This window comes from Coturnix japonica, chromosome 1, assembly GCF_054131305.1.
Source record: "Coturnix japonica strain WE chromosome 1, WE-NBRP24, whole genome shotgun sequence".
Taxonomy (NCBI): Eukaryota; Metazoa; Chordata; class Aves; order Galliformes; family Phasianidae; genus Coturnix; species Coturnix japonica.
Window position 1 is genome coordinate 108,328,392 of NC_140663.1, and position 23,615 is coordinate 108,352,006.

Below are 23,615 nucleotides of genomic sequence, written 5' to 3' on the forward strand. Positions count from 1 at the left end.
TATTTGTTCATGTTGTTATGAATATGAATATATTATGTGTGGACTTTTTAATCAGCAAAATTATCAACTTAGTTTCCTTACCTTTAACCACGTCTGCCACATTACAGTTAGGATCAATACTTCCAATATGTTTGGGATGAGCTGGATTAATGTCTCCTCCAAAAAGAAGCGCTATAAGAAAAAAGAAATGGTAATAACTTGCCTTTACACTTGAGACAGCAGAGCAAATCAAACTCCGAAGATCTCTCAAACTCAGTGGATAGCACAACACTCTGTGTAAAGACACTGCAGCAAATTGGCAGGAGCCCTGCTGAAGACAACTCTCAGCAGCATGATTTTCCACTCCCACTTACACGCATATCTGGCACTCACCAAACCTTTCCCTGAGTGCTGAACTCTCAAAGAGGCAGAAAGATTTTAAGCTTTTTTGAAGAAGCGATTTTCTGCTGCTTTGGCAAATTAAGCACTTCTGATAAAGAACCAGAGGCAGTATGAAGCAAAAGATATGAAAGCTTTTCCTGTTCCAGAAATGGTGAGGTAATATACTACTGACACAATGCTCCTTGTTGAACCACACCATAATAAACAGCATCAATAATGAAACACAACATAAATGCCGTGTTATCTCACAGTATGCTTTGACACATGAAAGTTACTTGTACACACACAGCATGGCACGTGCTAGTCACTGGAAAGACACACAACATGTATAAAACCTCACAATGCGCTACTCTGCATTGGCTCCCCATCATCTGTGGTGCAGTCATACATTAATAGGCCATAAAAGCTGAATACTGGCCAGAGAAGCTCTTAGGGCTAAAAGGTACAAGATACACTCAGATATCACATGCTTGGTGTTAATTTTACACAAACCGCTCTCTGCATACTGGCACGTAATAGTTAATAGGAGCTGTGCAAGTAAATCCTTTTGCTCTGTAGTACAAGTATAAGAGGTTTACGAATAAGAACACAAAGGAAGGAAACAGAACCCTGTTGCAAAAGATGACTAATTCTAATATTTATACTTTAATAGGGAGTAGGAAGAAGAGGGAAATGGGGGGGTCATAATTTAAGCCTCAAGTCAGAAACACTCAATTAGTATGTTAAAAGGCAAGAAAGTCTACATAACCTGATGACAAACTAAGAAAGATATACACAGGACACAACCAATTCAAAACCCGCATCCTCCTATTTGATTATAAACACCAACTCTACAAATGATGTAAACAGACTTCCAAGCAGAAAGATCTAAAAATACCACGCATCACTATGCAAGCTGTCTGTGCCAACAAGAATGAAAACTGAAAGCCACGCTGACAACATCCCCTAGTTCTGGATGAAACAATACTGGTGCTTTGGATCCATTTCTGATAGCTGTGAAGTACCAAATTAATCAGCTGTCAGCACAACTTTACCATCATTAGCGCAGAAAATAAAGAATTAGTCACGAATCTGAAACAAACAAAAGATAAGGCTTCAGGATTACAAGCAACAACTAAAGCTCTTGAAGATGAAATAAGCAATTACTTACTGTGTTGGTTAATAAGCATCCGGAAAGAGATGCGGTTGGTGTAGAATCTATCTAGAAAATACTGGATGTTACTGCTAACAAATGGGTCAAAGCCATATTTTTCCTTGTATTCAATCACCCCTTGCGCCATGGTCGGAACCACATCATTGTGTCTGTTCCTGACTTTAATTAAAACGTCTAAAAAGCTAGAAGAAAAAAAAATCAGAAACAGATTGTTAAAGATAAAATTAAACTCTGTCTCTCGTTTCTGTTTTCGACTCTCCACAGCATAACCATTTTATCTATTTACTGTCCCACCCAGTAAATAAAACACAGTTGTACCCAAACAAGCCTATTTAATGGGAGGTCTTACATCAAGATGTCAATCACAAGACCTGTGAAATATTTATTGCCTCAATTCGAGTCATTTCTCCACAGAACGTTTCTTTAAAATAAATATCATCACAGTTAGCAGATCTCCTTACGACCTTAGTCATATACATCATGGTAACTCACTTTCTGCAAGTAACGGTAGCTGTAGACTGGAGGTAATTCAGACAAAACTGCCTTTCACAGTTTCCTGACCTGCTTTATACTTTGCACTTTCTTCCCAACACTGCACCCAATGCAATGTCAGTTTTGAACGCATTTCTTTACCTGGCATCTATTCTGAAGTCTGAATGCTGGGATAAGTAATTATCCGTGTGACTTCAGTTTCATTTTACACCACTGGATGGCAGAACACATACAACAGCGCTCAGACTGACTCTCCTCCCTCTGGCAGTTTAGGGAAGTTTGAGGAGTTCTCTTGCATCGTTTTTAACAAACACTCCTCTTAGAACAGCTTGGGGAATGTTTGTTCCTCCTGCCAAGGGAACTGAACACCTACGACTTTCAAAGTGCTCGTCCTTCTCATTCCACACACAAACTCATGCATACTTGATGTATTAATAGCTTTCTAAAGCCCAGACACAGAAAATCAGTGCTACTCAGTGCTGCTGAGTACTACTAAATATTGGCACCAGAACTATTACATAACCCTGTTTTCAAAAAACTTCAAACATAGCTTTTAAAGGAAAGGAAATTTGTTGTGCTATGGCTACATGTGCACATTTAACTTTTTTATTTTGGTTTAAAAGCCAACTATAAAGAACTCAGTAGATTGATACCAAACATGGAGAACCAATGTATTATTTGTATCAAGTAAAAATATGCACCAACTAAGGAAGGAAGACTAAGGTCACCAGACATGGTGAAAAAAAGTGTCACTAGTCACCTTGTCTAACACAGATGTAAAGACAGCTGAGCCAATCATTCAATAGCAAACCATACTACTCTTATGAGTGACCTGCTTTTAAAATGGTTTCTCCCACTGTACACTGCCAGTTCCAAAGGAAAGGAAGATTAATATTTAATAAATTTTCCATAATTCTTGGTCTGATCATCACATTTTGCCCATATGTTAACAAAGAATTCAGTAGTTTTTATACGCTATTTTGTTGCATGTGAAAGGAGAAGTCTGAATTGCATAATTTCCAAGCCTGAAGACTTTCACGTGGCTGTTCACTATTACCGATCCTTCAGACTTAGAAGCTTGAAATGTACAGTTCAATATCTTTATTGGTGATCTGGATGAGGGGACTGAATGCTCTCTCAATGAGTTTGCAGATAACACCAAGTTCAGAGGAAGTGTTGATCTGTGTGAGGGTAGGATGGCCCTACAGAGGAATCTGGACAGGCTGGATCACTGGGCTGAAGCCAATGGGATGAAATTCAATATGACCAAGTGCTGGGTCCTGCACTTCAGCCACAGCAACCCCAGGCAATGATACAAGCTTGGGGCAGAGTGACTGTGAGACTCTGTGGAAGAAATGGGTCTAGGGGTGTTAGTAGACATTCAGCTGAGCATGAGCTCCCAGTGTGCCCATGTGGCCAAGCATGCCAATGGCATCCTGGCTTGTGCCTGGAATAGTGCAGCCAGCAGAAGCGGGGAGGTGATCATCCTTCTATACTCAGCTCTGGTGAGACCACACCTTGAGTGCTGTGTTCAGTTCTGGGCCCCTCATTACAAGAAAGACATTGAGGCCCTGGAGCATGTCCAGAGAAGGGCAATGAAGCTGCAAGGGGTCTGGAGCAGATTTCTTACGAGAAGCAGCTGAGGGAACTGGGATTGTTCAGTCTGGAGAAGAGGAAGCTCATCCCCTTTCAAAGGGGAGACCTTATCACCCTCTATAACTGCACAAAAAAAGGCTGTGGTGAGGTGGGGGTCGGTCTCTTCTCCTGCATAACTATGACAATATGACAAGAGAGAGTGGCCTTAAGTTGTGTCAGGGGAGGTTCAGACTGGACATTAGGAAATACTTCTCTGAAGGAGTGGTCAGGCACAGGAACAGGCTGCCCAGGGAGATGGTAGAATGACCATCCCTGGTAGTGTTCAAGACACATTTCCATACTGTACTAAGGGACATACTTCAGTGGGGAATATTGCTGATAGGTGGACAGTTGGACTGGATGATCTTGGAGGTCTTTTCCAACCTTGGTGAATCTATGAAATACTTTTAGAAGTTTGAAAACCCTTTATCAACTCCTAATCCTGTGTGATTTGTAACCACTGAGCTTTCTAGACATGATTAGTGCCTAGCTGTTGCCATCATGCTTCCTCTTTGTTTCAGAGCAACACGACTGGCTTAAAACCACAATGTGAAAAACAGTTACAATCATACCTAAAAGACAACAACTGATAGCACCCTCTACTAAGTGCTAGTGGCAAACAGCTTTGCTTTTTATTAAGTAGTTCTACTACCTACAGTATGATGCTTACATGTTCCATCAGGGCAAATCAGTCACTGACATCCTGCTACTGAAGGGTTCAAATGTGTGTGCAGGGCAAAGAGAGGGCTAGGATGTTTACATGTTACAGTTCAGCACATCACAGCTGAAGTTCAGTGTGTGAACGCATACAGTAAAGGGATTTTTCACTACTGCAATGATTTATAGCCTCCTATTCTAACTTCAAAGATAGCTGAGTTCATTCAAGCCCTTCCGTTAAGTAGATGCTTTAGAGGACCAAACATATCAAACTACACACATATATTTCAAGGCAGCAGAGCAGAAACTGTCACACATTTCCTTAATCTTACCACTCACTCCTTACCCACTCCTTGTCCTACAAACAACTGGAAGGCATTTGATGCTTTCACTGTACCAACAAGTCATAGGAGACCATATAAAGAAATTTTAAGCTGTGCACAGGGATTGCTTGAGAAGAACCAACAGAATAGCTCTGAAAGCTTTATTTAGAAAAAAATCTTTGGAAAAATTCTGTGCACTGTATTTATACAACTACAATGGATAAACAATACAGTTGGTTTGACAGATGAGAAATTACTGATATGAAGATACTGTAGTCAAATAGCATCACTGGCTTCTACATTAACAAAAGAATGTTTGTTACCATAGCTATTAAATAAATTAAGTCTGCTATTAAATAAATTAAGCCTATAAACTTCTGCAAAGATAATTCATGAATGTCACCACACAAGCTATTTAACTCCCTAATGACTGTTCATATCATTCTGCTTTAATCTATCATCACAGCGAAAGAAAAAAATAAATCACAAGGACAAAAGGAGATTTCTGCTATGCCCATTTTATAGATGCCATTATCTGAAAAACTGAAGAAAAAAGCCATGAGCGGACAGTCAAAAAAACCTTTTAAATAGAACCAGCACGCAATTATTACTAGTGGTTTTTCATTAACCACTCTTTTTAAGTAAGAACTAGCTGATAGTTGAGTATCTCCAGAAACAAAGTTCACACTCTGACAGACTTCTCTACTACAAAGTGCAACAGTTTTCCAAACACAAAACAATGAGTGAAACAGCCCATCACATGACTTTCAAGTAACTAGATGGTACGTTCTTATTCTTATTTACTGCAACATTTATTTATTTCTGAATGCCTGTAACAAACATCACTTTTTGCAAGCCTTTCATATGAAAAGCAACTTCTGTCTTTGTTTATCTGGACTCACACTGATAGTATGGAAAGTTTCAAACACTTCTGCCAGCTTACAACCTCTACTGAACGGAAACACTGTCCTAATGCTTCTGCAATCACACTATTTGACACAACTGTAGAAAGACTTCCCATCTGAAGTTGGAGGAAAGATGTTTGTGTCTCCAAAACCAAAGTAACCCAAGCTTTCCTTGTATGCCCATACCACTGGAAGCACCAGTGGCCTGCCAACATTGCAGCATGCTTTCATCTAGTCCAATAACCAAAAGAACCTAGTAAAGAAACTAAAGTACCTTTGGACCTCTGTAACACAGAAATCCTGTGACAGAAACATCCCTTTGAAATACTTTTCCACTGTTTGCAAAAAGTAACGCTCATTAACATTCACCCTTTCTCATATTTACATCCTAAGCACAGAGAACTTGGGCCAGTCCGGTAATCAGTTTCTCCAACATTAGCACTGGTTTACTTTTATTTGTGTCTGTTCACCACTTCTGTCCTTTAAGCACTTCAGCTCCTTTTACTCTCACTTGCGCAACTGTTACCTTGTTAAGTAATAACAGAAAGTTAAGTCTACCTGGACCAAAATTGACCAGGGTGCTCATTCTATTTTCAAAAACCTGTTCCTCTAAAAGTCTTAATGTTGTTAGTTTGATTTATTGTTGTTTTCTTGTTTTTGTTAGCTTGAGGCTCATACCAAACCCAGCTCCAAACAAAAGCGGCTAGGGTGTTAGTGGGCCAAAATTACTTCTATTTGGCAAATCTCACATTTTATGGTAGAAATTAATCTAAAGGAAGAAAAGATAGAGGTCATCATGGAACGTGTAAGTCATCTGGTACCACACAAGACACTATAAACAGCAGCAATGTGATTCTACCTTACAATTAAGGTCACTGTTATCCTATAGCACACTAAAAAAAACCCAAAATTTTAAAATAAACCATCACAAGGAAACAAGTTACTCACTCATCCAGAACGTGAGGATCCTCAGGACTTTTATTTTCATATTCTAAAAGCTCAAGGAAGCTCTGCATGTACCTGAAACAAGCAAAGATGATAAAGGAAGTCAGAATAATTAAACCTAAATTACTTCTGAACTTCTACTTAAGCCTTTAAGGGCACACAATCTCATCTAAAATAATAGAAGGATAGCACATTTGTCTGCAAAGGCTGAGATTTGCAAAGACAGCATAAAGAAAAAGAAACAAAGCAAACAAAATACATTATTTTGAGTTAAATGTTATTGTGTTGAATTAAAAACTACATGTTATGACCCTACAGTCCGCAACCAAGGAAAACAAACCATGTTTTAGTTGAGACATTCAGTGAAAACCAAGTAGCTATGGATGCTTAGAGCCATGGAGGTACCATGCAAGTCCCAAAGAAGACTAAAGGCAACACACCACTCAACATTAACAATGCTAGTCTGGAGGGCAAAGTATCACTCCCAGGAGCAGACACACTTCATAATACAGATGTGGCTTTACAGATTAAACAATCTGTAACTATTTCTTGACAGCAAATCACACAAGGTATCAATCACACACATAAAAGATAGGGTTTCACCATTATCAGAAGGAGCTGCCACTCCTCTTCCTTTTTACTCTCCACACTTTATAGGGAAAGTACCACCCGCTGCTAATCAGATGCTTGCGTAAAAAGCTGTAACTTGCTGCAGTGGCAAAACAGTCTGCTATATTGGTGGGGTTTATTTCTTTTTAATTATTCTAGTACATGAAAACAACTCAAAGAAAGGCCCAACTGGCTAAAACTAGCATAAGAGAGAATAAATAACCACAAAGAGTAATAAAGAGTAAGTGATGAAGAGTGATGGAAGTGATGGAAGACAGGGAACAGGCAACTGTGCTGGGCTGACCCCAACCAACCGTGAATTACATACACTGCTGCTTCTCATTCTCCTCTTCTGCTGGCTGGGGCAAAAAGACTCCTAAAAGGAGGCTGTGGTGAGGTGGGCATCAGCCTCTTCTCCCACGTAACCAGTGATGGGACTAGAGGGAACTGCCTCAAGTTGCACCAGGGAAGGCTCAGGTTGGATATTAGGAAAAACCTCTTCTTCAAATGAGTGATCAGGCACTGGAATGGGCTGCTAAGAGAGGTGTTGGAGTCACCATCCCTGCTATGAAGAAAGTTAATCTCATCCCAGCCAAGTTACAGCAAAATAATAACTGAGATCTGTTCTACAAAGTTTTGAAAATTGAACATTCTCCCATTTCCCCACCAGGGCACAAATACTATTTGAAAATCCACTTGTGGACAATGACTGCAGTGTTGCAGAAACCTATACACAGATGACAAGGAGTGCAACTGAGGTGACATGGGACTGAAGCCACTGTCCTGTGAGGAGAGGCTGAGAGAGCTGGGACTGCTCAGCATGGAGTACAGGAGGCTTGGGGAGGGGTGGGGGTGAGGGGGAAAGAAGGGCTGGGAAATGTCATCATTCTCTATAATTTCCTGAAGGGAAAGAGAACAAGTGCAAAGAGAACAGAGCCAGGCTCTTGTCAGCAGTGCTCAGCATCAGGACCAGAGGCAATGGGCATAAACTAGAACAAAGGACAGTCCCTCTGAACAGCAAGTAGCAACTTCAGTGCTGTGTGGGTGATGGAGTCCTGACACAGGCTGCCTAGAGGCTGTGAAGTCTCCTCCTTGGAGATCTCCAAAAGCTCCAAAATCTCCAAAAGGACATGGGCCTGGGCACCCTGCTCAGGCAGGGACTGAACTACATGGCCTCCAGGGGGATACCTCCCACCTCAGCCATTCTGTGACAAGGTTATCATGCAGACTAGTGTTAGGAAGTGAAAGTTTGTCCACAGAAGTCACATAAACCTTCCAAAACAGTCCAGGACTACTCCAATGGAGGTGATCCTAGGCTAAAATATAAAATTTCACCACACACAGTAGTATTTACAACATGGTCAGCATAGTTATATTAGGTCCTGTCACAAGGATTGCTACTTTTTATGTTTTTTACTACAACCATCACAGATAACTATAGAAATCCCTCAAATATTGTTTGCCTGTTCCATGTCTGAGAAGTACTCGATGTCTTTAGTGCTGCTTACCTTAAAGGTTGCATTTTTTATAATGCTGGAAGAGTATCAATTCAGAACCACCTCCACAACATACATATTTGATCCATAACCCACCAAATGTGTTTCTGAAAAGTGTTATATTTTCCAATTTGAAAGCTATTAAAGTAGCTCTACTGACTGAGTAGTAGTAGTAGAGGATAGAGAAGCAGGGGAAAAGCCATCAACACAATCAGCTGGAGGAGGGACTTGGTTTCTGAGTGAGTGAAAGAGAACTAATTTCCTGTGAGAATGTGTCCTCATATACACTCTCATTATTAATTCTCAATGGAAAATAACCTCTTTACTTTCAGAACTCTGCTGCTTCATCTGTGAGGCTTAATGCATAACAAATGTATGAGCACCCTCATTTACTAGAGAGAATGGCCTCAAGCTGTGCCAGGGGAGATTCAGGTGGGATGTTAGGAAATAATTCTCCGAGAGAGTGGCCAGGCACTGGAATGGGCTGCCCAAGGAGGTGGAGGAGTCACTGACCATGGAGTTTAGTGGGAATGTTGGTGATAGGTGGATGGTTGGACTGGATGATCTTAGAAGTCTTTTCCAACCTTGGTGATTCTATGATTTCTTTGGGGTACATTTTCTTCAACATTATCTTCATCATATGAATCAAGACCAATCAAGCTAATCACAGGTAAGAATGAAAAGAGGTACAATTATTACAGTTAGCAACACACAGTTAAAGTACCTCCAAAATGAAAGATGGAGAGAATGGCAGACACACCCCAGGGCCTCAGTGTCTTTCTTACACCAGAACACAGCACTCAAGTTACAGCCTCATCAGTGCCAAGAACAGCAGGACAATGACCCAGCTAGCCCTGCCAACTACATTATTTCTGATACGTGTCAGGATACTACTGGCCTTGGCCACCTGGGCATACTGCTGGCTAGTGTTCAGCAGTGTCAACTAACAGCCCCAGATCCTGGTGTTAAAACACCAAACAGAAATCCTGAATATCAGCAATCCTGTACTGATGTTGAGGATAACATAGCAATGAATACTTCGTGTACTGAATGCAAGCAATACCTGCTTTTTATGCTACCTGGATTTGATTGGCTGCTCACTGTTATTAGCATGTTATATTTAGATGTGTACACTCTATTTGCTCTCTGGAACATTGGTCCTAATACTGCTGCCTCTGGAGTAAACAAACATTACTAACTCTAAGTGGAAGGATCAGCACTTTTGTATTACTGGTCTATCAAGTAAGGTCAAGCCAAGCATTTATCTCATGTAATTCAGGAAGTAACTGTGCAGAAAACAGTCTCAATCAGAAAGAAGACCAAAGAGAGTCAACCAGAAACAAGCTGGCAAACATGGTCACCAATCATGAGTGCAAGCAACAGGCAGAACAGGTTCTAAGACCACTGGTGCTGTGTTGAGCAGACAGCATAATGGGGAACTGAGAGCTTCTGAAATCACTCAAGCTAAATGCTCTAAGCAAATCTCCAAACACACAGACGTGATTTATCTTTAGTATCTGCGGTGATGAATAATCTATGGCACTGAACATTGTTTTTCCTTTCAAAAGTGTTAGCAACAATATTTAGGTGTCTTTCCAATTCTGAACTGCTATTACCTTAAGGCAAGATCATTAGCACAAGGATCGTATCCAGCAAGTTAGAGATAGAAACTCAGAGGAAAGGCTATTAACATCAAATCTAAGCCGTTCAAATTTCTTCCATCACTCTCTCTTTTTTAAACCCTTGGCTACATGAAGCAGGAAAAAATGAAAAATGTAACCTTAAATTAAACAAATCTAACCCACTATCCGGTGCCTATGGGTTACATGTCATCCAAACAGAGCTGCAAATGCTGGGTTTTTTGGTTTTGTTCTGTTGTTTTGCTTATGATTTACATGTTCTCAAACTGCTTACATCCCTTCATCCCTTACTCCTCCCCAAAAAGAGTTCAAAACTGAGGAAACTAAGAAGTAAAAACTTGTTTAAAAGGAAATTTAAAGCAGTGATGATCTATTAGTAATTTGTAATGCTGTCATAACAGCAATAACAGTACAGTTTGCTTAACATGCATAGTCAGCAATGCATTATACCCCTATGGCAGTTAGGCTTGGTAAAGAATGTCATTCCCTTTTCACACGATTCATTTATTTATTTGAACTTCTTTTTTTATTAGGAACACAGGGGGAGATGGGTAACTGAAGGTTTTAACTACAGGATTTACCAAGCATTGGAAATCAAAACCTGATAGAGGTTTTACTCCAGGTAAGATTTCTACTTAGGTAGAATAAATGAGGAAGGAATAATGGACAATTTCCTACATTATTAGTGAATGAATGCAACTATATGGAACAGAAATCTACAAAATAAGAAAAAAAAATGGAGGGGAAGGAAGGGAAGGGAGGGAAGGGAGGGAAGGAACAACAAAGCCATAGCTGAGATGGAAAAAGACAGTATCAGTTATACTTGGCCAATTTTGGTGAGTCATCAAAAGCAGAAATCAAAGCCTGTGCCCTTCAAATCTGCTGTCTTTTAGAGCTTAATTATTTAGTGCAGTCCACTACAACTCACTGGGCAAGCTCTCTGGCTTCAAGCACTGTAGCTTTGCTCGTTCTCGAATTAGCACAAAGTTGACTGAATTGCTGTCAGACTGCCAAACACAGTAATTCCAGCATGGCACATTTCATACATGAAATCACTCTAAGTGCTCATAATACCAACTCCAGATTTAACTACCATTCTTTTCCCCTCCCCCAACTTTTCTTTCCACCCCCTCCAACTCACACAAGATACTTTCCCTCCCCACAACATGAATTTCAGCAAGATTTTCTGTTAGAGTCTCTAACATCCACGCACTGATAAAACCTGTCTCCATGGTAATGTAACTTTGTTAGCATAGTATGAATGTAAAAAATAGAACAATTATTAATCCATGAGCTACAGATTTCTCTAATGTGCCTTTCCAGGAAAGGCCCAAAGCAGATAAAAGCCAGGGTTAATTAAGATGGGAATTATAGATGTGACTGAGTAGCTCATTGTGCAACACTTACACTTATTTTTGAGTATTTTACAAGGTTAGATCTTAGCTGCTGTAAGTTTTTATTGCAATCTTTTTCCCACATCACTGTAGTGATGATATCCTTCTAAGCAGTTCTGTCACACATCCATATTCCACCTGCAGAGCACTTTTAGACAGAACATCCTTCCTAAAGCTGACCTATCAAAAGGGTCTTTAGAGGGAAATTGCTCATAAGCTGCAAATCTCTAGCATGCTGCTCGCCCATCTCTTATTTGGAATCACTCCATTTTGCAGTCAAAAGACATTAAATGCATTATTGTTTCACTTCCTTCCCTTGCAACCTTCAGGCAAAACACACAAGTGTTAAGTTATAAACTGTAATGGGGACAGAGCTAGTGTTTTAGCTTCGTGTAGATGTAAAAGCAAAACTACTTTGTGTTCATAATTGACTATATAGACAAAGCCAGTTTTCTTCAGAAATGAGTAGATGAGTACAAAGGAAGGACAGCTGTCCTTCTTATCCTCATTACTGCACACATTAAGCTAAGGAACCCAGAAAGGAGAGAGGAAGACTACACTCTTCCAGAGCAATCATTAGTCAAATCCCTGTTACACAGTGCAGTTGGGGAACATGCTACAGGAAGAAAAGCATCCCCAGAGATGGATCAGAAGGCTGGAGAACAGAGTTTGCCTGCAGCAAAGAGTATATTCTCAGAAGCATGAGACTGCTTCACAAGAGGCATAAGAGACTGGGAAATTCTTGCAATCTGGAATGTAACTGACTGCCTGGATGCAGGATTCATGGGAAAGGACCCACACAGCACAGTAGGTGGAGTTAGGTTTGGTGGAGTAAGAAAACAAAGTTCTGCCTATATAAACACCTTATTCTAGTTTAAAAGTTTGATGAGATCTACCATAAGGACTAAGAGTCTTCTGAATTTTTTGGCAGACTGATATTAATGAATATATATTGGGAACCTGCAATTTAAGCCTCCAACTAATTTGGAGTCTTCTCAAAGCTACATAGAAACATGGGGTTCTAGTGTAATGCGGTAGTGCAAATAAGTCATAATTATGCTAGTGACAAGACAGATTACTGGAAATCGGCAAATAAACAGGTGAAAGTGAATAATGCATGACGAGATGTATTTACTCACTTGTGCCAAACATACACCAGCTTTTTGGTTTGCATATTAATAAAGTGCCAACCTATGACAGTAAAAATAAAGGATTGTGAAATCTGACTTTAAAAAGCATAAATATGAAATGAATGAACAGAAAATCACAAGGAGGTTTCTTCATTTTACAAATGCTTTTACAAAGCAACAACTGAAATTGTATTTGTTTATTCTATTGCATAAGATTAAGAAATCTCTCTGTAGGTATATCTAAAGCTTAGGTTAAAAACAAGCGCATTTCAAAATTCCCTATCTCCATAGCTGCCTCGTGGTCTAGGTGACAAAAACAAACAGCTTTAACAAGTTTAAGAGCTAAGTGATAAGAGTAAACTTTGGCCAAGGTTCAACACTGATGTACGACAAGGTTTTATTACCCACAGATAAACTTTCTCTTTTTCAATTAAAATTCCAAGCACAAAAATTGGAAAATCTCATTCAAGTCCACATCTATAACCAGGAAAACAACATTCTACAATTACTTCTGAACTGCTGACACACGATCACAAATACATTCTTACATAATCTCAATGAAGATATTTCCTTTCACAAAAGCCATTAGTTAACCAGAGATCAAAATCAGAGGACCACCAGGTAGGTTATCTACTTGAACCTCTTCATCACATTAAAGACCCTATCAGTTGTCTGACACTTTGGCCCATTTAACAGAAAACTATCAGTCTACAGCTGTGATAGCACACATCACACTGTCACACAAAATATATGATTTGGACAAGTATGTTACAGTCATATTCAGACATGCTCCAGATTTAAGTTGGCAGTATCTATCACAGCTATTAAATTCATCAGAAACCTGTACCAAAAGCACCTCTAAACACCTATTCAGTTCCTTTGCCACAAATGATGCAAACATTGCTTGGCTCTGTGCTAGCAGGGTGGAAGCCTGTGCTGCAGAACATGTATTTCGACTACAGTCAAAGTCAAGTGTCACTCTCAACAGTTACTACAGAAAAATTATTTCAATTTCTCCATTCCTCTATCTACATTTCACTAAAGACAGCTTCACGCCATCATCAGAAAAGCCTAAAAAGGCCAGGATATTACGCACTCTATTTGTCGTAACAGCTTCTGGTGCTATCAGACAGACACAAGCCTTCAGTCCTTGCAAGCCGCCACTTAATCACAACGTGATTACTATTATGTGGTTCTACTGCATTTACATTTACTTGAAGCACTTAGTCACTATGTTTGAAGCAGTCATCAAGATGGCTAACACCGTCTCTCATAGACAAACACATTTAAACCAAATTGTGCAATACCACATAGCCTAATTTATACTTTAAGTCTGATAAAATATGAGACGATATGCTGAGAACAATTTCTTGGCTCAAGGGCTACAACTGAAACTTGCAAAAGCCAGCAACATCAACTTATGCACCTTGCTGTTAAGCTATTGTTCATAAAGGGAAGTTTGATGCATCCCACAACTATATTTTTACATAAATTCTTTGGATCAAGTATTTGCAGGGAGACAAGGAGAACCCTTTGAACAAAAAAAAAAAATAAATTAGAGCTTACTACAAGGCAGTTGTCTCTGAAATTCACAAATAGGCCAGCAACAAATTACTGTGGAAAAGATGGCAACATTTACCATCATTTACTATTTATTAAGAAGGAAAGTGTTATTTAACAACCAACAGAATTTTGTCCTGTTCCATGAATTCCTCTGAATAGTAGGTGAGAAGAATAGGCAAAGGTTAAACTTGCTTTCAATATTTTTGACAGAGGAAGATTAAGGGGAAAGGACAGGCTACTTTAACTCACAGGTGTGACACAGCAAGGAACACTTAAGAACATAGTTGAATGTAAAGCATCATATATAGTGTTAGTTTTACACTAATTGCTCAATTCACTTTAAAAAACAAAAACTTACCAACTCTGCACTAGTCCAACTGAAGGCCTGTTAAGTAAGTTATCAGGCAACAAATTGACTTCTCTCATGGTGTTCGCCAGCCGCACAGGCAGCTCTTTCCGCAGAAACATGTAGGAAGTCTTCTCACAAGCATTGTCACGACCTGTTATAGGGGAGGAAAAAAATATGAATGTGAATTACAGCAGATCAATTTTTAGACTCACTAGTGTCAAAAGATAAGAAAAGTCACCGGAAGGGAAAAACAAAAGCAACATTTTTTCAGTACTCAGCTTCCCTCTCAGTCCCAACAAACAAAGCAGCAAAGGTGGTGGTCCCTTACAGGGGCTACAAGGTCCCTTCCTTGGACTGCAAGGAACTCATCAGTCATTGGAAGGAAAGCACACCTCTCAGAATCACATTCCACTTTTGGAAAGCTGCAGCTTTGTACCTTTGACTTCTGTTTTTAATATACTTCTATCCAGTACAACATTTTTAAAAGTGAGAACAAGCAAGCAAACAAACAACAACCACCCACACCTCTTCAGAAAGCAAACAAAGGACACAGAAAAACAATACCACTTTGCTGCTGACCAGCTTGGAAAAAAAAAAAGGTCAATTATTGGAGATCTTAGCCTGAACCAGGACACAGCTGACAGTATTCTTAAGCTAAACAAGTCTCTGGTGGCGCAGTGGTAGCAATGCCGCTTGCAACACCGGAGGCCCAGGTTCGAATCCCCCCTGTGGCGCAAGTGGTAGAAGTGCCACTCTGCTACACAGAGGCTCGAATCCCGGGGGTTGGGCTCGACGATCTCTAAGGTCCCTTCCAACCCGCACGAGACTGTGAGGCTGTCATTGGCAATACATACAAAAACAAGCATATGGAAGCATGAGCTGTTAAGATTCTTGCCTAACTAGTTCATATGGGAGATCAGACCTGACTGGACATGCTTTCTGTACTTTGCAACCTTTCACAGAAGAGGGCATTCTTCACCAAAATTGATTTCCAAGGAGTCCAATGAAATTAACAAACAAATCCCACTCAAGTTTTACTTGTAATGAGTAGTCAGTGTACTGCTTTCATCTAGAAAGGCACGTCTTTTGTGATTATCACCAATACAACCACCCACAAAACTGATGAGTGAAGGCATAACACTAGAGCTACAATTTATGCTCAAGCAAACCGGAAAGCCATAAAAGTCCTGCTAGGCACATAGTCACAAAGATTTGCAATTTGAAAGACTCAAGAACAATGTAACCGGCACAATCAAGGTGCTACTTTTTAAGACAGCCCCATTATAATCAGCTGAACAGCAGAGTTTTCTCTGCATAAGTAATATGTCCTGATAGATTAGTTCCCAATCAAACAGTAACACAAGCGTGGGGGAGCTCACAAGAAGAATTAGGGTTTCCCTTTTTTTTTTAAATCATCTAAGCATCATCAATCTATGGATTGTCATTACATTCTATTGGCAGTTCCGTTACCATTCCTCCAACAAACATTCGTGTGCCTGTTTTTCTTATTTGCCTTTTCCCCTCTCCAATTACAAAGAAGCTCATCCTGTAAAAATTAGACAAAACAAATACACCATTACATGCTGTGAAGAAGAGTAAGAATTTCAGAGTTCAGGCCTTCAGTGCAGTCTGACAGCTGCCACCCACAGAGAACGCAGCCCTACGTGCTGGGTCTTCAGGAAGAGTAGCTGGACAGCAGGAAAGAACGCCATGCAGTTGGCTCACACAACTCCTCTGCACTGAGGAAAGAAACTGGAATCAAGATTACAACTGCTTCTTTCCAACGGCATCTGAGAGCAAATGTAGTGGTTTTCTAGGCAAGAAAAAGAAAAGGAATGAAAGACAGACCAGAAAGACAATAAGGAAAAAGTGGACAAGCACCCGTAGCCCATGGCTGCCTATGCAAGGACACAGAGGCCCTTCAAGGACACAGTCCCAGAGTTTGTACAAGGAAGGCTGCAAAGCTGCTGGACTAGAAAGCAGGACTGGCAGAAAGGACCCATGTCCTATTCTCCCATAAGCAAGGGCATATTTCTACTTAAGGTGTCTCACTACAGCAGTTCTAATTGGGGGTGCCTTCACAGTCACTTCAGGAAAAGAAGTGCTGTTCCAAGACTAGCCTGAAGTCATTTCACCATTAGCCCCAGTGCAGTGCCAGAATAACATCTGCTTCGCTGTATGTAGTTTATCTGAGAGCCTCCACAGAACCCCTTCAGCTTCTAGCCAAAGGCTGCTTGGTTATCTGCCTCCCAAGCTGCCTGTTTTCAGGGACAGAAAATGGCTGTGCACTGGGTCAGCAATAATTAAGTATTCTTCAGCTTCCAAAACATCATACTGTGTCCTAACAGCTGATGTTCCTTACCACGCAGTATCACAGTCTCGTGCGGGTTGGAAGGGACCTTAGAGATCATCGAGTCCAGCCCCCGGGATTCGAGCCTCTGTGTAGCAGAGCGGCACTTCTACCACTTGCGCCACAGGGGGATTCAAACCCAGGGCCTCCGGTGTTGCAACATGGCATTCCTACCACTGCGCCACTGGGAGTATAGCAACTCCTGCACTACTACATAGGTCAAAATGAGTCCAAAAAATAGAATTCAAGTCTAAGTTTGTTTGTTTTTTAAATATGAGTGCTCTGCTAAGTCACAATGCCATTTTCAGAGGTTTAAATTACAATTAGACTTCTAATTTTTCAAAGGCTGGCTTGATTTTTGCTTTATCTGCTACACCTTGTTTCAAAGCGTCCAGCTTTCTTTCTATAAATATCTTTAATCACTCCAGCTGGGTCATTACGCATTGCCAGAACCAAACTTTCATGTTAAACACCAGAGGCCATATCCAGTTTCAGTCCATCAATTTCAGTTCAACAGAATTTGAAGCCACGCCCAGGGATAAGGAGAAAGTGAAACCTGTGAATAATTCCACTGTGATTTATCCAGCAGCTCTCAACAAGTTATTCCATAACACAGAGATGCACAATAAAGACCTGCTTACCTTTGCATAAATCAAAGTGGAAGAATGATTACAGTAGTCCTATGCCCTAATGCGGATTACACTGCACTAGGCATCGAGGACTGTAATTAGCTTTATTTCCAAAAACATGGGGTGCTGTGTCAGAGTTTCCTAATTGCACCAAAGAGCAGCAGCAGATTCCAAGACAAAAATGTAATGATAGGGAAGTATAGTGCTAGCACAGCATTATGATATGCTGTGAACACAGCTATTGTTATTAATTACTAATAGAGGGCACACTGCTTTTATTTTTTTTTAAAGCACTGCATAAAGCTGTATTTGCAACGTAATCTTGTTAAATCACTTGAAATTAACATCATGGAGACATGGATTGTCGTCTATAAAGCACTGCAACACTGAACTATAGGAAATAAAAATGCACTGTGAGAGAGATGTTGTCATTCGAATACTAGTGATTAATTAAGGTTCTTTTTTTCTGTCTCCTTTATTAGTGTTTTAGAACTACATCTGTCTGAGTGAAACGAACATATTCCAATTAAAAGCAGCTTACCAAACACTTGTTCAAAGTTTCAGACTCAGCATTCTCTGAATGTTGGATGTGCTTTCATTAAAATACTATACCCGAATTACGATGTTTTTCTTTTACATTCATGCTGAGTTGGAGTAATTTGAATAAAGGCTAGGTTAACATTTTCTCCCTAACAAGTGTTTCAATACAAACTTATTCTGTATTATATACCTACGATTCTGTGATTCTGTGAAGTTTGAGTTGACAGTACAGATGGATGATACAGATATGACTTAAAGAAAATAGTGAGACTGAGACTTCACAAGAAGTTCACTCAAAAGGTAACATCCAACAGTGAAACCAATTGTCTCATATGTGAAATGGTGACATATTTCTAACAAAATATATCACACCACTTAATGAAATAAGTATCAGAAGGAAAAAAAACACAAGATAATGCATAAAGAAAACATGCTCTGAAAGCATGAAGGTAACACAGGCCATAACAGTAGAACCTTGGATGCAACACAGAATCACAGAATTGTAGGGATTGGAAGGGACCTCTAGAGATCATCGAGTCCAACCCCCCTGCCAAAGCAGGCTCCCTACACCACGTCACACAGGTAGGCGTCCAGGCGGGTCTTGAATATCTCCAGAGAAGGAGACTCCACCACCTCCCTGGGCAGCCTGTTCCAGTGCTCCATTACCCTCACTGTAAAGAAGTTCTTCCGCACATTCGTGTGGAACTTCCTATGCTGTAGTTTCATCCCATTACCCCTAGTCCTGTCCCCACGCACTACTGAAAAGAGACCAGCCTCACCACTATGGCTCCCACACCTCAGGTATTTATAAACCTGGATCAAGTCCCTTCTCAGCCTTCTTTTCTCAAGGCTAAACAGACCCAGTTCCCTAAGTCTCTCCTCATAGGGGAGATGCTCCAGGCCCTTCACCATCTCTGTGGCCCTCTGCTGGACTCTTTCCAAGAGATCCCTGTCTTTTTTGTACTGTGGAACCCAGAACTGGATACACGTCTTCAAACACAGTAGCAATAGATGGACAAAGATCAAAACGGGAAAGTTTCATAGGGTGTATATCAATGTTATAACCAGCACATCTTCAAAGAAAAATCAGGAAGCAGAGTTACTTCCAGTTTTCTCTCATCTTTTTAATTTCCCCTTACTGCCATCTAACTCTACTTCAAATTCACTCTTCTCTTCCCTTCTCACACTTTTACCCACACTGCTCAGTGTCTGTAGCTTTTCAGTTCCTTCCATTGCACCAATGGAATAAGAAAACTACTGCAGAGCTGAATCTATTAAAAACAAAACAAAACAAAAAACCCTTCAATTCTAGATCCTGCAACAGGAGGCACTAACAACACAGAGACTATTCACACACACCCAACTGATGCAAATTGAATTCCGGCAAATTCTACTGATTGACAGAACAGCACTAGGCTGAATAAGATTCAGATCACAAAAGAATCTGTCACAAATGGAAAGCTGCAGAAGAGGGTACGTACAAACTTCAATTTCACTCCAGAGGAGGTCAAACTTGGGTCCCAAAAAACATTATCAAATGCTTACGTTTGAATCCCCCCCTGTGGCGCAAGTGGTAGCAGTGCCGCTCTGCTACACAGAGGCTCGAATCCCAGGGGATGGACTCGATGATCTCTAAGGTCCCTTCCAACCCGCATGAGACTATTACCTATTACAGACCATCATTCCCACATTCAGGAAACAGCCATTTGAGAGCAGCCCACTGGAGAACGGGTGATGATCAAGGTTACTTGCTTCAAAAATCTCTCACGGATGCCACAACCCTACTAGGTACCGGACTGCTGGGGCTTCATCATAGAAGCAGCAGTAGTTGCTGAGTATCAGCACTTACACGACAGCAGAGGCATGGAAAAGATGAGTTAACTGTTCTTATTAGTCTCTGCACTGCACCTAGGGGTCTACTTCTCTCTGTTAGCTATGTATCCAACACTGAGCTGAAACATCAGCCATCACACTACTCTAAGACTCTACAGCAGGAGAGCCCCACCTGCTGCATGCCAGAGAAGACAGACTCCATTCAAAATCCACAAGAACGAGGTCAGAATCCTTTCACCCCGATCCCCATGAAACTGCTATTGCTTCTTTCTATGGTAAAATAAGACACGGGAAGATAAGAGTGATTGACCATGTCTACCCTCTTCTCTTGAACTTCTAGGGTATTTTTCAGCTCCTGTACAGGCAATCCAAAAAAGAAAGTGAAACAGATGGACAGAGAAAGCTTCAGAAGATGATGTGATGAGATCAAAGCGTCAGAGCACACCGAGCAAAGGTCAGAATTAACCACTTGCTGCTGAAACTAGTAAAGCAGAACTAAAGGATCTATGGTTTCCACTGTTTATATACCGTTTCAGGAATGTGGACTATATACTAAAGGCAGGCAACCTATGCTTACATAGCAACAACGGCGGCTACCAGAGAGGAAAAAAAAAGCCAACCATGCAAACCACCACCCTCCTGTCCTCCAAAAGTATTTATGCTCCCAAAAGGAACACAGACACATTCCATATACTCTCTAGTGCTCATCTCACTAACCACTACAACCATCATCCCACACAAAGCACACAGAGTTTGTTTGCTCTGCAAAACCTAATAAGGATGATGAAGCAAGAGGAAAAATAACACACACACCATAATCGGAAATGCTGACTCTTGCCAACACTCACTCGCTACCAGAAGCTGCCTCTAAGAATGCTCTACACTTAAATGGGATTCCCTTTTCCTACCTACCATGTCACGTTAGAGAACAGCAGCCACAACCCAGACAGATGTTCCAAGAGGGACAGCCAGCATGTGGCCATATTTGAAAGCATAGCACACACAAACCTGAGGTGTTCTGTTGCCGTGTGCTTCTACATCTGTAACAATAAATTCGCTTTTTTAAAGGCTGAACAATTAAGTTTTGTTAAGTAACTACTCCCTGGAAACTGGCTGAAGGCAGTTCAGACTGCCACCTTAACACAAGTTAAAGACAGAGATGGTAAGAGATGTCATCAGCACAGCTGAACATGGAGGAAATCACTGTAATCATTATTACACCAACCACAGGTTAGGACACGTAGCTTGCTAACTCCAAAAAGTCTGATTTAAAATAAATGACCCTTCATATGACTTGGAATCTGTTGGAAAGAAGCTTAGTTATGAACTGGGACAGATAAACGGAATGAATAAACAAAAGAACAACACATCACTGAGCAATCAAAGCCTCAGTCAAACTGTAGTCCCTTCACTGTCACTCAAGTCATAGACATCCCTACAGAGGAATGATCCAAGGGAAGATATTGATCTGTCGCCCAAGAAGAACAGATCTTCAGCCAACCATCTGTAACAGCTGTAAACTATGTGTTATTAAATAAAACAACACAAATTATGTGTGCCCAGGTGGCGCAGTGGTAGAAGTGCCGCTTTGCAACACTGGAGGCCCGGTTTGAATCCCCCTGTGGCGCAAGTGGTAGAAGTGCCGCTCTGCTACACAGAGGCTCGAATCCCGGGGGGTTGGACTTGATGATCTCTAAGGTCCCTTCCAACCTGCACGAGACTGTGATACTGTGAGACCGTGAAAGTAACACAGATAAATCAATATTTTAAGATAAGCTCCTTTGATCTGAAAATAACATTAATGAAGTAACTATTCTGAAGTACACGCTAAGAGAAAACACAATAGTCAAGCAATAAATAAAGTTTAATGGAAAGGTGCTCAAACAATTATCACGGTTTGTTTTCTGTTTTGTTTTTATGAGAATCCATATGTGTCTAGGACTGTCTGTCCCGGGACATGGAATATTGTGTTCCATTGTCCCTGGAATATTGTGTCCAGTTCTGGGCTCCCCAGTACAAAAAAGACAGGGATCTCTTGGAAAGAGTCCAGCGGAGGGCCACTAAGATGGTGAAGGGCCTGGAGCATCTCCCCTATGAGGAGAGACTGAGTGAACTGGGTCTGTTTAGCCTTGAGAAAAGAAGGCTGAGAGGGGACTTGATCCAGGTTTATAAATACCTGAGGTGTGGGAGCCACAGTGGTGAGGCTGGTCTCTTTTCAGTAGTGCGTGGGGACAGGACTAGGGGTAATGGGATGAAACTACAGCATAGGAAGTTCCGCACGAATGTGTGGAAGAACTTCTTTACAGTGAGGGTGACGGAGCGCTGGAACAGGCTGCCCAGGGAGGTGGTGGAGTCTCCTTCTCTGGAGATATTCAAGACCCGCCTGGACGCCTACCTGTGTGACGTGGTGTAGGGAGCCTGCTTTGGCAGGGGGGTTGGACTCGATGATCTCTAGAGGTCCCTTCCAACCCCTACAATGCTGTGATTCTGTGAAGTCTACGAGCAAAAACGCACGGTATCAATAACAAAAATACTGCAACACAGGGCCTGGATCTCCTTCAGTCTCAGCAAGGTTTACTAGACTGTTATCCATCTGGTTACAAAATGCTTTCAGTGCTTAACAAACTGGGCTACAAAAAGATTAGAGGATTAATTCGTGCTGCCACCAGTTATCAGGCTCGTATATATTTATCCAGCATGTATTTTTTTAAAGCATAAAAAGGATAAAAGTAGCAGTTATAAATAATTTTTTTAAACAAAAAGTAATTTGTAAAATTTTCTTTTACATTAACTATAAACCAGTGTGCTAGCTGATATATATATATGATATTTTATATCATATATAAATATATATTAATTATATTATTAATTATATTAATATAATATATATATTAAAATAATAAGAGGCCTCTTCGTAAGGAAAATACTAATTTAAATAGGTCAAAGTAACACGTAAGAGAATGTCAAATGTCACATTTACATAGAAAAGGTTCAGAGAAAAGAAGGCTCAATATAACAGTCTCTAACAATACACGAAGAAAGTCAGGACAATGAGAGAATTCCTAAGTTTCAGAGCCACAGCTCAGTGCTCTAAGATAATAACCGTCCCTTTCAGCCCACACAACACAACTTCAGGCTCAGCAATAAAGAAACAACTGGTGGACTTGTCTTCCAAGACAGACATTACTCTGAGATTTGGCATCAGTCCACTAGCAGGAGGTAAGAAGTGATTACCTTTGCCACACTTTCGTCTTCCTCTTTCCTTCACTTACAAAACCAGCCTTATCTCAACTCATGAGTTTTCTTACTTTGGCTCTTCCTATTCTCTCTCCCTACCCCATGTTACCATGCAGGAAGGTAACAAGTGGCTGTGTGCGGTTTTAGCTCCCGGACAGTCAGCCCACCAGAACACTGCACATCTACTATACAGCACTCTCATGTTGAATCACAGAATCACAGAATGACCCGGGTTGGAAGGGACCTCAAGGATCAAGTAGTTCCAACCCCCCTGCCTGGCAGGGCCACCAAACATACACCTTTACTAGATCAGGTTGCCCAGGGCCCCGTCCAACCTGGCCTTGAACACCTCCA

At 40.8% G+C, this 23,615-nt stretch overlaps 1 protein-coding gene across 2 annotated transcripts in view; it reads right to left on the reverse strand.

Moving 5' to 3' along the window:
- Positions 1–23,615, reverse strand: part of PDK3 (pyruvate dehydrogenase kinase 3) — a 44,466-nt gene that overhangs the window by 15,099 nt on the left and 5,752 nt on the right. The window contains exons 2-6 of one of the 2 annotated variants that reach the window (XM_085530525.1): positions 14,682–14,823; positions 12,770–12,821; positions 6,495–6,566; positions 1,532–1,716; positions 82–171 (exon numbers count right to left, since the gene is read on the reverse strand). In XM_085530525.1, coding sequence (XP_085386651.1) covers positions 82–171; positions 1,532–1,716; positions 6,495–6,566; positions 12,770–12,804 — 382 coding nt within the window. In that variant the 5' untranslated portion in view covers positions 12,805–12,821; positions 14,682–14,823. The remainder of the gene's footprint in view (positions 1–81; positions 172–1,531; positions 1,717–6,494; positions 6,567–12,769; positions 12,822–14,681; positions 14,824–23,615) is intronic. The other variant, XM_085530517.1, reaches the window with a different exon arrangement.